The sequence below is a fragment of the Oncorhynchus mykiss genome, chromosome 19 (genome assembly GCF_013265735.2).
Source record: "Oncorhynchus mykiss isolate Arlee chromosome 19, USDA_OmykA_1.1, whole genome shotgun sequence".
Taxonomy (NCBI): domain Eukaryota; kingdom Metazoa; phylum Chordata; class Actinopteri; order Salmoniformes; family Salmonidae; genus Oncorhynchus; species Oncorhynchus mykiss.
In genome coordinates this window covers 55,262,166-55,276,954 of record NC_048583.1, presented here as the reverse complement: position 1 = coordinate 55,276,954, position 14,789 = coordinate 55,262,166, and the positions used below count along the sequence as shown (strand labels likewise).

General features: G+C 42.2%; 1 protein-coding gene across 4 annotated transcripts in view; it reads left to right on the top strand.

Annotated features, from left to right (window-relative positions):
- Nucleotides 1-14,501, top strand: part of stac (SH3 and cysteine rich domain) — a 52,120-nt gene extending 37,619 nt beyond the window's left edge. For all 4 annotated transcript variants that reach the window (XM_021574740.2, XM_021574742.2, XM_021574738.2 and 1 more), the window contains 6 exons: nucleotides 105-186; nucleotides 2,162-2,238; nucleotides 6,200-6,294; nucleotides 9,158-9,209; nucleotides 10,964-11,101; nucleotides 12,379-14,501. In XM_021574740.2, the coding sequence (XP_021430415.2) occupies nucleotides 105-186; nucleotides 2,162-2,238; nucleotides 6,200-6,294; nucleotides 9,158-9,209; nucleotides 10,964-11,101; nucleotides 12,379-12,477 (543 nt within the window). In that variant the 3' untranslated portion in view covers nucleotides 12,478-14,501. The remainder of the gene's footprint in view (nucleotides 1-104; nucleotides 187-2,161; nucleotides 2,239-6,199; nucleotides 6,295-9,157; nucleotides 9,210-10,963; nucleotides 11,102-12,378) is intronic.
- The last annotated feature ends 288 nt before the right edge of the window (nucleotides 14,502-14,789 follow it).

Sequence of the window (14,789 nt, the reverse complement as noted above, 5' to 3'; positions counted from 1 at the left end):
AGATCAGAAATGTGTGTGTGGTCTAGGTATCTAGCTACTGTAGGATCTGAATGACTGGCAACAATCTGTCAGTTAGATGTAATGCTCTCTATCTGCTCCCACAGACCAGTGACTTAGCCCAGGTTCCAGAGGAGGACGACGCTCACAGCAGTCAACATGAACTCACCAGGAAGCACAGTGATAATGGTGAGTACTGTACACGGTGTACCAAGAGGCAGCCATCAGTCACCAAGAGGCAGCCATCAGTCACTAAGAGGCAGCCATCAGTCACTAAGAGGCAGCCATCAGTCACCAAGAGGCAGCTATCAGTCACTAAGAGGCAGCCATCAGTCACTAAGAGGCAGCCATCAGTCACTAAGAGGCAGCCATCAGTCACTAAGAGGCAGCCATCAGTCACTAAGAGGCAGCCATCAGTCACTAAGAGGCAGCCATCAGCCACTAAGAGGCAGCCATCAGCCACTAAGAGGCAGCCATCAGCCACTAAGAGGCAGCCATCAGCCACTAAGAGGCAGCCATCAGCCACTAAGAGGCAGCCATCAGCCACTAAGAGGCAGCCATCAGCCATGAAGCCATCAGTGACTAAGAGACAGCCATCAGTGACTGAGGCAGCCATCAGTGACACTGGGAAATGCACTTCTGTTATGCATAGACTTTATGAATGAAACATTACTGACTGCTCAATGGTATGTCTATAACCTTATATGCCAGATCCTTGATCTAAATTCCAGTTGATTCACTGAATGTAATGGATGCTCACGGAATGTAATGGATACTCACTGAATGTAATGGATATTGACTGAATGTAATGGATACTCACTGAATGTAATGGATATTGACTGAATGTAATGGATACTCACTGAATGTAATGGATATTGACTGAATGTAATGGATACTCACTGAATGTAATGGATATTGACTGAATGTAATGGATACTCACTGAATGTAATGGATATTGACTGAATGTAATGGATACTCACTGAATGTAATGGATACTCACTGAATGTAATGGATATTGACTGAATGTAATGGATACTCACTGAATGTAATGGATATTCTCTGAATGTAATGGATACTCACTGAATGTAATGGATACTCACTGAATGTCATGGATACTCACTGAATGTAATGGATACTCACTGAATGTCATGGATACTCACTGAATGTAATGGATGCTCACTGAATGTCATGGATACTCACTGAATGTCATGGATATTCACTGAATGTAATGGATACTCACTGAATGTAATGGATATTCTCTGAATGTAATGGATACTCACTGAATGTAATGGATATTGACTGAATGTAATGGATACTCACTGAATGTAATGGATGCTCACTGAATGTAATGGATGCTCACTGAATGTAATGGATATTGACTGAATGTAATGGATGCTCACTGAATGTAATGGATTCTCACTGAATGTAATGGATGCTCACTGAATGTAATGGATGCTCACGGAATGTAATGGATGCCGACTGAATGTAATGGATACTCACTGAATGTAATGGATGCCGACAATGTATTGGATGCTCACTGAATGTAATGGATGCGGGACTGAATGCATTGGATTCTCAGTTCTATGTACTGTACTTAGTGTAAGATCTCAAAGAGGAAGAGTAATACGCCTATTGCCCTGACCTTTTGCATGCAGTAGCATTCACCCAGGACAATGAAGTTGTAGAAGGGACACTGGTTGAAGTAGACCTCACATTATTCAAAATGCCTTTAGAAGCTCCACAAAAAGAATATAATCTGACCCCTGAGGATTGAGGAAGGGTAACCTTCTACTGTGTTCCTCTCTACTTGCCACATGCTACTTGAATATCTGGACAGTGCTCACTAAAAAGAGGAAAATATGGGACAGATTCCAGCATGGGAATCTGTCCCATTAGTAATCCCATCTGAATACTCTATTGCTTTCTGAAATGATGTATTTGTTTATGAAATAGCTTTTCTATCACAGCTTGTACTGTAAAAATAAATACTTAGGTTTATTCCAGGACATTCAGTAGATGAAATCCCACTGCTATCGAGATTCATCCAAGCTTCGCTGTCTTTTCTATGATTGTCAAAGTGTTGATAGCTTTACTGTTGTCTTTGATAATTGAAGTATTTGTCGTTGATTTGGGGTGATTTACTGAATGTTTTGACATTTTCCAGTGTTTACATCACTTGAGAATGGGACGGAGCCCATTCCCTATTGCCACGTAGCTGAGAGGAAACCTGATGATTCACCGGTAAGGAACACAAACACTTACAGTATAGTAACCAGATTCCCTGTAACTCCAAGGAGGGCAGCGGAGAGAAAAGTTCAACTTCCACACAGACTTTTTCCTACTGTGAATTACATTAGTGTTACTCATTTAATTCCCATCCAAGCATATCAGTGGAATGCTAAGGGAGTTACATATATTTTTTACGTTAGAAATGGTGTAATTGTGTGTTGAACTCATCCAGGATGCCTCTGAACACTCAGATGCTTTGAGACAACAGGGTCAGTAGAGAGAGAAAAGGGTACAGCATGGCAGCTGAGGGTGTGAGAAACAGCCAGCCTGTCTTGTCTTACACAGGTGGAACAGAGTAGAACACACCAACATCATTTTAATACTGTTTTATGAGGTCACAAATAATGTCTCTTGCCTGCCTCATCTACAGTACAGTTCCGTTGTCTTGGGCGATGCGCTCTTTCATGACGAAACACAAATGCATTGAGAAAGACTGCTGGCACATAGAACCCAGGTAGAAGTAAACACTGCAAGAACTGTTCATGACAAATCATAATAACCTCTGATCTGGAAATGGAAAATACAAAGTTATTGTTCTTCAGTGGAACCCAGTGACTGATTATTTTCTCAGCTCTTATTGTTTGTGTGTGCTGCAGAAATGTCCCTCTAGAATGTCTCTTAACCCACGGCTATCCTTAGTCTATTGCCCATTTGTCCTACGGACCATCACATTGACATAAAGTCTAAGGATAGCACAAACTGCTCTGGAGACAAATGAGCTCTGGGCTTAGTAAGGTTGGTGTCATCCCAATTTGAAATATGCAATTGTCTATAATGGGTAGGGCTTGAACCTACCCAAAAGAGGAGAAGTGTGAAAATCCTATCATTAACTAGCTTCTAAACTTAGATTTCAACATGTCATAATTAGTCTATGCCGAGGAAGAAAACTGACATGAGACATTAGCTTTTGTTGTCTGTTGGCCCTGAGCAAATCATAGCTCTGGACTAAAGGATGTCCTGAGATATTGTACAGTATTCTATTGAAAGCTTCTGAGAACTGTGTCTGTGCTGTGTGTGCTCGTGGGCTGTACTCTACTCTGTGCCTTCAGCCTGAGACCTGATCCTGAGCCAGTTCTTGCTGTGTGGGTGTCCATCAGCATGCTACTTACTATTGGCCAGACTCCCATCACTACTTACTTTCCCAGGAGTTAGGAGAAAAACACATCTCCCTTACAGACAAATTATACCCTTGCCTCGGCCACTGACACACACAGATATGAATAGGCTTTTACCCTGATGTTTATATCTCCAGCTCCGGTCTGTGCAATATTTATTTTCTGCGCGCAGCCTGACACGTTACAAAACTAGTGCAAACTCCATTCTGTTCCCTGTAGTGTAATATTGATTAGCAAACCTCAGACAGATTTATTTTGCCCTCTCTCTGGCTTCTACGGTGGTAGAATGAAAAAAAAATACATGTATAAGAAATGCTGTATTCATGTTCCCAGAACATGTTTCATATTTGTAAGATTTCTAGCCAGCCTCTATCATTCATTTGACATGTTTATCCTTAATGTCAACGTTGGAAACGACCAAAAACACAAAAAAAATACAGAGAAACACAAAGATATACAAGCAAACATGCATGTGAATGTGCACACACACATACGTACACACACACACACACACACACACACACACACACACACACACACACACACACACACACACTATGCGATCTCTCCTGGCCAGCTCGCTGAAACATGTAAAGTGGTATTTTCCACCACTCTTATCTGGCTGAGCTGAGCACGGCTGGGAGGATGTCGTTTGTTCGTCTGAAGGCAGATCTTTAAAAGCAGCCTGGCACCCAAACACAAGGACACACAGACACAGGCTCTACAGGATAATGAGCAGAGGAATGAACCACGCTGCAGGAGCAGATTGTCCCGTGTTGCCTCTTGTCCTATCTGAAATGAGAGACACAAATTACTAGCTGGCCTATTCAATTGTACAGCCCATTTCTTGTCCTATATTCCAGACCAACCAACAACTGTTCCCTGGACATCTTACATCCCCATGTCTTGAATGATTGAGAAGTAATCAAATGGCTTGTACATTGTTTTCTTACACTGATTTGTGAACTTAAGAGTTTTTTTTGCTGCTCGTTTAACTCTTCACTCTGTCTCATTGGCCCTACTGCAGTTATCATTGTTTTGAAATTTTCCAATGTAATGGCCACCATACAGACAAATATAACCACCCAGGGCGGAGGAAATGTCCCCAGAGAGCTGTTAGTCTGCCATAATGATCCCCTAAAGTTTCTGTTGTGCCTTACCGCATTTTCACCCAGGGCCAGCAGAACATTTCACCCAGGGCCAGCAGAACGGTTCACCCAGGGCCAGCAGAACATTTCACCCAGGGCCAGCAGAACGGTTCACCCAGGGCCAGCAGAACATTTCACCCAGGGCCAGCAGAACATTTCACCCAGGGCCAGCAGAACATTTCACCCAGGGCCAGCAGAACGGTTCACCCAGGGCCAGCAGAACATTTCACCCAGGGCCAGCAGAACATTTCACCCAGGGCCAGCAGAACGGTTCACCCAGGGCCCGCAGAACATTTCACCCAGGGCCAGCAGAACATTTCACCCAGGGCCAGCAGAACATTTCACCCAGGGCCAGCAGAACGGTTCACCCAGGGCCAGCAGAACGGTTCACCCAAGGCCAGCAGAACATTTCACCCAGGGCCAGCAGAACGGTTCACACAGGGCCAGCAGAACGGTTCACCCAGGGCCAGCAGAACGGTTCACCCAAGGCCAGCAGAACGGTTCATCCAAGGCCAGCAGAACGGTTCACCCAGGGCCAGCAGAACATTTCACCCAAGGCCAGCAGAACGGTTCACCCAGGGCCAGCAGTACATTTCACCCAGGGCCAGCAGCGCACATACACAATCCATGTCTCAATTGTCTCAAGGCTTAAAAATCCTCTTTAACCTGTCTCCTCCCCTTCATCTACACTGATTGAAGTGGATTAATGGTGACATCAATAAAGCATCATAGCTTTCACCTGGATTCACCTGGCCAGTCTATGCCATGGAAAGAGCAGGTGTTCCTAATGTTTTGTACACTCAGTATACATGTAAACAGGAGTAACAGTGACAAGTAACAGGCTAAAATAGATAGGTACTAATGGCAATCAATAATCAGTGAACAGCAGCGTAGTGGTAGTAATAAATCAAATCAATAATCATTTCAGCAGCAGCGTAGGTGTGAGGGTGAGCAGTAGTTATTAGCCATTTAACAGTCTTATGGCCAGGGGATAGAAGCTGTTTAGTCGTCTGTTGGTCTGAGCCTTGATGAACCGGGACCGTCTGCCAGACTGGAGCATGGAGAACAGTCCATGTCTCGGGTGGCTGGAGTCTTTGGCAATTTTATGGGCCTTTCTCAGACACCGCCTGGCATTCTGGGTCATTGTGACATTGCGACTAATTGTGACAAAAGCAGAAAGTGCCTAAAGGTGCGTACAAATACGGTTACTGAATGTGTCTGCGATAATTGTGTTAGCACGTCTCTAACAACATCCTCTCCGCCCCTGCTATTATTGTCTTTTCATTTCCTGGGAGCTTATGAAAACAGATCAACTCAACAAGAGGATGCTTCCTCCCACACATGTATATAATGTTGTGGAAACTTTACAGTAGCAGGTGGCAGAACGACTTCAGCAATTCTCTCTTTTTTTCATCGGAACAAGAGCTCATTCTATTCTAGGAATAATCAAAAGGAATGAGTAATAATCAAAAGTAATGCATTTCCTCTGTGATTTGATTAGGGAATAACAGCAAACCTGTAGTAGTTTTTTTGCACGTCTATACTCTGTTTTGTGGATCGTGCTGACAGCTGCTGTGTGTGTGTGTGTGTGCGTGTGCGTGTGCGTGTGCGTGTGTGTGTGTGTGTATGCGTGTGTGTTTTGCCTTGCAGGAGAGGAAATGGCTGCAGAAGGACACACTTCAGCTCAACACCTATGTTGCTTTGTTTACATTCACTCCCCAGGAGAGTGAAGACCTGGAGATGAGGTCAGTGGTATACACAAACACACACACACACATTCCCTTTTTCTCTCCAAGTTGATATTATTTTTGTGACTGGCCCCCAATTGTGGTGGCAAATTGTCATGGAAATAAGCTTCAGTCGACCCACACATCTACACACACACATCTACACACATATCTACACGCACAAATCTACACACACTGAAGCTGTCCGTTAACCTGGTAGCAAGCACCAGTGGCAAGTCAGTCACACATTACCGTTGTTTCACTTTTGTAATACTTACAAAAACAGTGTCATAAATGGTGTGACTGATTTATGGGACTGCTTAGTTTAAACTCTCTTATCTACAAGGGCCAGAAGCTCCTACTAGCTCACTGTCAGAACAGGGTGTTTGATTGATTTCTGATGGGCCTTGGCCTTGCCTGGACATTTCCTGCATTTTCTTTGTTAAAACCACGACGTTAACAATTACCTTAGGTTTCTCTTGAATGTAGAACACACTGTGTTTACCTCGATAAGCAGGCAGACGTCACTGAATGCATGCTGTAGTCACTGCTCAATAGATATCTGGTCTTTGCCAGTGCTATTCTCTAATACAACATGAATAAACACTGTCTGTTTTGTTATGCATGACAATTAAATTGTCTGTGATTTGTGTGTGGTCTTCTGCTTGTACTTTGCTCAGTTTAATGACCATAAGACTATCTCTTAATCATGAGCCAGGCATAAACCCACATTAATTCATTTGATTATAAAGATATCGACACATGAATATGGTTATGATTTGACCCGATTCATTAGCTTATAAAGATGTTGTTACATAAATATGGTTGTGATTTGACACAATTACAATATGATGAGATAGAAAGACAATACCTGATGGTTTATTGCTTATCATAAACTGTGGTTCGTGCCCTAAATGCTGATTTGCTGACAGCCGTGATATATCAGACCGTATTCCACGGGTATGACAAAACATGCACTTTTAATTGCTCTATTTGGTAACCAGTTTATAATAGAAATAAGAATAGAAATAAGGCACCTCTGAGGTTTTTGGTATATGGCCAATATACTTTACCACAGCTAAGGGCTCTATCCAGTCACTCCGCATTGCGTTGTGCTAAAGACCAGCCCTTAGCCGTGGTATATTGGCCATAAACCACACCCACTCGGGCCTCATTGCTTAATGAGACAAATATCAACGTCTTTGTGATATTTTTTGGAACCTGTGGAAAGCTGGCAACCCACTGGGCACACACTTGTTGTTTCCATGTCATTTTAATTAAATTACGTTGAACCAACGTGTAATAGATGTTGAATTGACGTCTGTGCCCAGTGAGAATTGTCTGGACTACGTAAATATTAACATATAGGGCACCATTTTCGTTATGTCATTTTGCAATGGGCCCTTAAGAAATAAGAGTTTCTCTCTCAACAGCCCTTGACCCTAAGTATCCATTTTACTCCATCGTTCCCTTAGTAATCCAGTCCTTGGATCTGGCGTGTATAATGTCTACACTGTCTCCTCTCAGACGCTCCAATCATCTGAGATCTTCCTCCTTGCTCCCCAGAAAGACTTCAATCATCCCCCACTTCATTTGAAATTCATTCACACCCACATCACAGCATGACTCCCAACCCACAAATAGCTGCTGTACAGTTGGGTGCTGCTTCAAAGTGTTGTTTTAAATCTTCTCCTATGAAAGACAAGCTAGACAGGATCAAGGTCTCAGGTTCCCATTACAGACCCTAATCAACACTTCAGACAGACACAATAAATCACATTGTACTGTGGACTTTAAAGGCACCCTCATCAAAAGGTGGAGAAATTTCACTCTCTTTTTACATTACATGTTGTGACACCTGTCTTGTGATAACTTTCTTCTGTATAATTTGTTATTAGCCTACTGCAACATGATGATTTTAGTTTATTTTTTATTATACTAGGCAAGTCAGTTAAGAATAAATTCTTATTTTCAATGACGGCCGTGGAACATTGGGTTAACTGCCTTGTTCAGGGGCAGAACGACAGATTTTTACCTTGTCAGCTCGGGGATTTGATCGTGCAGCCTTCCGGTTACTAGTCCAACACTCTAGCCACTAGGCTACCTTCCGGTTACTAGTCCAACACTCTAGCCACTAGGCTACCTTCTGGTTACTAGTCCAACACTCTAACCACTAGGCTACCTTCCGGTTACTAGTCCAACACTCTAGCCACTAGGCTACCTTCCGGTTACTAGTCCAACACTCTAGCCTCTAGGCTACCTTCTGGTTACTAGTCCAACACTCTAGCCACTAGGCTACCTTCCGGTTACTAGTCCAACACTCTAGCCACTAGGCTACCTTCTGGTTACTAGTCCAACACTCTAACCACTAGGCTACCTTCCGGTTACTAGTCCAACACTCTAGCCACTAGGCTACCTTCTGGTTACTAGTCCAACACTCTAGCCACTAGGCTACCTTCTGGTTACTAGTCCAACACTCTAGCCACTAGGCTACCTTCTGGTTACTAGTCCAACACTCTAGTCACTAGGCTACCTGTCGCCCCCACGATGATGGTGATGAAACCATAAAAGCATGATTCCAAACATATTCCGATTGGCAATATATTTAATAAACCAAAACGTCCCTCTTTTTTTTTTATAATTGAAAGATCTCAATAGATGACCATTTTTAACATGTTCAAACTAAAACCACAGTGTTTTTCCTCTCACAGACCTGTCTCAATAGACAGGATATTTTTTAAAGAGATATTATGACTCTAGCAATCAACGAGTCATAATTGAAACATTATTTCTGATTTTTCTTTCTTATTGTCAGATTAAATCTAATTTACAGCATCAGAGACGTAGATTTTTTTTAATACACAATTTATTTCTAATTTAGACCCGGAGACAGAATCGTACTGGCAGACGACTCCAATGATGACTGGTGGAAGGTATGTATTTAAGTGGAAGACAGCTAGTACTGACATTTAAACCACTACACTACACCAGTCCAGGGCCGGCGTTATGGGGGGGCCTTAGGGGGCCTGGCCCATCCTACTCTACCTCCCTACCCTACCCTACCCTACCCTACCCTACCCTACCTACCTCCTTACCCTACCCTACCCTACCCTACCTCCTTACCCTTCCCTACCCTACCCTACCTCCTTACCCTACCATCCCCTACTCTACCCTACCCTACCCTACCCTACCCTACCCTACCCTACCCTACCCTACCCTACCCTACCCTACCTCCTTACCCTACCTCCTTACCCTACCCTACCCTACCCTACCTCCTTACCCTACCCTACCCTACCCTACCCTACCCTACCCTACCCTACCTTACCCTAACCTACCCTACCCTACCTCCTCTTTGATAATTAATTTGACAGAGACACGCGCCAACAGACAGACTCATCAATCTCAGTTAAAGCATCCAAGCGAATGAAGCAGCGCCCCTTTGTCTCAGTATGTGTAGACCATGTAGCTGATGCTGTCTGTACCAAAATAGCATGGCATGTGTTTTTACTATAATTTAAAATGTTGTATCAAGAAGAAGGGGAGGTTTGTGTGGAGAATATGGTGCATCTCTCTCCAGAATGCATTTGTAGGAAAGAGCCCATTTGGCAATGTCTGATTTCTGATTGTTTTAACTCACCACGTACAACACTAATAAGCTGAGCCTCTCAGGCAATTTTTTCTTCACCTCACACAAGTCAACAAAGTCTGTTTTTTTTACATCCATTGTGAATGATAATTCCTCAGTATGTGAAAAATCTATCCAACACTCCCGGCCTCGATAATCACCAAGCCTTGGTGTGAAAGAGCTAAATATCATGATCCCATATATCCAGTGGAAACATCATTAAAAAACAAACATATTTCTGTCCTGAGCTCACTGGCGCAGGAAACTCACATGGGCCCGGAATAGCCTAGTTGATACAATGTTGCAAGTTCACTAGCTACAGCTACAGCTTCAGGCTGGACCAAGTGATGATTTGATACAATGTTGCACTTCACTAGCAATAGCTCAAGACAGATAGAAAGGGAGGCAGAGAGATGAATGTGATTGAAAGAACCAGAATTTTCATCAGGATATTTTCTACTGTTTGTATTTGTCGACTTTACGCCTATGTATTTTACTTAGTTGACGATGGAAGTTATAGGCCTACTGCTGCATTGGCCTATAGGCTGTCTCTGAGTTCTATGCTGTCATTTCTTTAGCCGCCAATGGATCACAGTGTATCAATGTGTCCATATGAGGTTGGTGCTCTCGCCATAGTTCAATTTGAACTTTTACATGTTTATCATTATACTTCAGATTTTTATGATTAACCACATGACGATAATTTAGAAAAAAACTAAAACGTTATTATTGAAATGAAACTGTTCCAGGAAATGACGCGTATAAAAATGATCATGACTGGCAAGCAGATCGGTAGAAGTGGTAGGATAAATTGTAAGTTTCCCCAAACTTGAAACTCACCAGCTGCCTATGTGCTTTACCATTAGACCCATTAACCCATTGTGAACGCTCAAGCGGGTGCACACATAGGAGGTCCTGTGGAAAAACATGCCCCCCCCTATGGAAATCAAAGGCCAGTCCAACGGATTCTTTCTGGCGCTGGGTCTGCACCAGTCTGCTGCCATGTTAGTAATACCAGGAGCTGTGATGGTGTATAATGTTTCTTCTGGATGATGGATCTAGGGCATGATCGAGGACAGGATCGGTTTCTTCCCAGCAGCCTTTGCTCACCAGGTGAAGACCGGAGACAGAGTGTTCAGGTGTCACCGGACGTTTATCGGCTGTAAGGAGCAAGGCCAGATCACTCTGAAGGAGGGCCAGGTATGTGATCTCACTGTTACCCGCAATACAATGATAATTGTGGCCTGTCTGGTTGAGTGGTAATGCCCGGCCTCCGGCACGCATGTTTCGTCATAGGTTTGAATCTGGCCTTCTGCCTTTTGAGACGACCTCTCTCTATCTTTCTGTCTCTCTATCTTGCAATCTCTAGCCCTTTTATCTTTCCATCTTGCTATCTCTATCTCTATTTCTATCTCTCTATATCTCTATCTCTCTCTATCTTTCCTGTCATCCTCTATCTGTACATCTCCAATAAAATCAGAAATTCCATAACAGCATTATTTTAAATCATACCATAATTATGTCAAACGATTTTTGTGACAAAAAAGTACCCAATTATCCCCAATTGAACTAATATACAAGAAAACATGATTGTTATTATCGGTTGTTAAAGAATTGTATAGTTAGTCCATTAAATGTTTCCATGTACAACTTTACTTGCTGCATTTCATGTTTAAGCCCCAGATACAAGTGGACATCAGATACAGTTCATATGCTCACCAATTCCCATAGGCAATGGGAGTCCTGGGCACTCAGTCCAAAGACTCTCTCCCGGGACATTCACTTCAAAGGAGGGACCTGAGCTGGCCAATTGGTAGTCCCCCCCTCTCAGCAGTTTCCATGGCATTACCATTTTGGCACGGCAAATGCCGTCTCAAATCCTTTTCCCACAATGCTTTGCATGGCCATTTTAGGATTCAGAGGGGAGTTCATGCTAGTAACCCCCAATGGAGATGCATCCATTCCTAACACTTTGAAGATGACTCAGTGACCTCATAGCTCTGCCTCCATCCCCAATGAGTAGCAACATCCGCTGTTTCCAGTCACACAGCCATTCATACTACCCCTCTGCAGCTGTATCAAAGACTATTCAAACTACCCCTCTGCAGCTGTATCAAAGACTATTCAAACTACCCCTCTGCAGCTGTATCAAAGACTATTCAAACTACCTTTTGCAGCTGTATCAAAGACTATTCAAACTACCCCTCTACAGCTGTATCAAAGACTATTCAAACTACCCCTCTACAGCTGTATAAAATACTATTCAAACTACCCCTCTACAGCTGTATCAAAGACTATCAGGCAAATACAGACAGGTGTCATTGTTGTTTGGTGGGAGAATTAAATATTCCTTACAGTGACCCTAAAGCTACTTCGCCCTTTAGGGCCACTGTGCATTGTGAATTGAATGTGTTAAAATGTGTTTTGTTTGTACAAAAAGCAACTAAATCACAAGATCATATTCACTGTTTCATCAGATTTGTGTAAGCGGTGAGGATGAACACAGTGGCTTCATCCGAGTGGCCAGTGGAAAGAAGAGAGGCTATGTGCCCTGTGATGTCCTGGAAAACATCTGAGAGCGAGAGAGAGAAATAGAGAGTGCTGGAGAGCGATAACGAGAGGAAGAGAAGGAGAGAGAGGAGGGAGGAGAGGCACAGTGGCACACTACCATGATGCGCAGGGATGGCTCTGACAGTAGCACTGATTAGATGCCAACCTCAGGCGTGAGGGAGAGGACCATTCTTCCCACAAAATGGCCGCCTGAAACCATGGAGGAAATCCTCTGAGCTGTGGATCCAAAATATTTCTGTTGCCATTAAGGGAATAGCTTTGTCAGAGTCAGAGCCAACCTTCCTCTTTCCCTTTTAGCCTGAAGGGGAAAATGTTGCGACGGATCAGATAACCTGACTTTGTGGTCACAGGGAGGGAGAGTGGGGTGATTGCATCTCTGGATTTGGTTAGATTTTTATTCCGATTTTGTTTGATTTTTAGGACAGCTGAGCATTGTTTGTTCTTTGTGGGATTTCCCAGTGGAGAATGCAGGTGACGCATCATGCATGAATATACTGAATGTACTCGTGTGTCTACTACTGAGACAGAGAGAGCAAGGAAAGCTACTTTCGGCAACTTTCTTTATCCATACATTCTTGCTTATTTAGCATCAGCTGCAGTATGTTTGAACCACTTGTTTAACCTAAAGCCCAAATGTTCAAGCACTTGTTCTCTATAGCCGAAGATTCTGTTCTGAAATAATCAAATCATATTTTATTCACTTACGCTAACTTTGATGCAAGCAGTTGAGGTTACAAACAGCATATTAATCAAAAGCATAGAAGATAAGTCCCTTTTCTTCTATGCTCGTATGATGGCTCTACTGAGTCTTGATAGCCTCAAGCTCACAACTACAGACCCATTCTCCCAAGAATCCATCCCTCTGTGATACAAAAAAAATCCATACATTGGATTTGTCACTGGAGAGGAACAACAAAAATAATTAGACGAAGCAGAAATGTATCAAGATTTCCGAGGTAGTATTGTTCAAAGGAGAAAAATATTCTGCACAAATCTAGATGTTCCTAGTCTAGCTGCTTACCCATCCACATGTGCGTTTAAAAAATGACACCACAAAAGGACTACAAACCTGTCAAACAGATTTTGTGAATATTTCAAAACAATGAATACCTAATTTGCAACTTAGTCTGGTGATAATGTTCTCTTCGGGTAACTCATCATGACATTGTTTCTTGATGTGTTTTATAAAGGATAATGGATTTGATGAGAAATTATGTGAATTTAGGAAGCGGGCAAGCTCTAACAAGTGGTTAGATCAATTGTTTTTGAATATATGTCATAAAATCTGCATACCTGTTGTAGTGTCTTGGTGTGGTATCTAATATACATTTCGACACAATTACATTACATTTTATACACCATAACAAGTCAACCAAAACAAGTTATATACATTCTTTTCTTTTACAAATGGCTTTTTACACCTGTTATTGTCAAAATATTTGATCAGAGAAGCTTCAATGCATGAGCTACTTGAAATTCAGCTTTGATTTACATTCATGTATGCTTGCTCCAATTGCACTAAATGGTCACTCAGATATGGCTATTCATGTTAAACAATGTAAGCCCATTTTTCATCGAATCAAGACATGCTTGTTGAGATGTAACTATCCCTTTAATGTCACTCTTTATGACACACTCCTGTTCAATTCCTTTCTCTTGAGGAATAGCAATATTCTTTGAGGATTTCTTGATCATCCTCATGTATATTTGTTTTCTGTTAAAATATTATTATGAACTGTCAAAGGAAAGGTATGGTAGTAAATGTGTCTCTCTATAAGTTCATCTAAGCTGCACTGAAACTCCGTGAACTTTCAATAAATTCCCTAGTTTTCCCGAAATCCCAGTTGGAGGATTTTGGGAATAAGAAGACAATTAGCAGGAAATATGGAATCTTCCAACTAGGATCTCTGGGAAACCAGGGAATATATTGAAAGTTCCTGAAATTTTGCAACCATAGTCAAAGACCACTGTATTGTATAGATTGTATGCACAGAATAAAAATAAATTGATTAGAATTTTTTAAAATCAATTGTATCAATTTATTATCGCCGTTTGGGGAAACTATTTACAGAATATATAAAGCACTGTCCTTAACTCGAGATAGATAGCTTTGTCTTCATACTCGGAACACAGAAAACATCACAGTCATGTATGCCTGTGCTGACTATACATTGAAGTATAAAGGAAGTTAGAGGTAGTTTCGCGAGCCTATACTTTTATTTTTTTATTTTTTTTGTTTTGAATTTGTACCCCTTTTTCTCCCCAATTTCGTGGTATCCAATTGTTGTAGTAGCTACTATCTTGTCTCATCGCTACA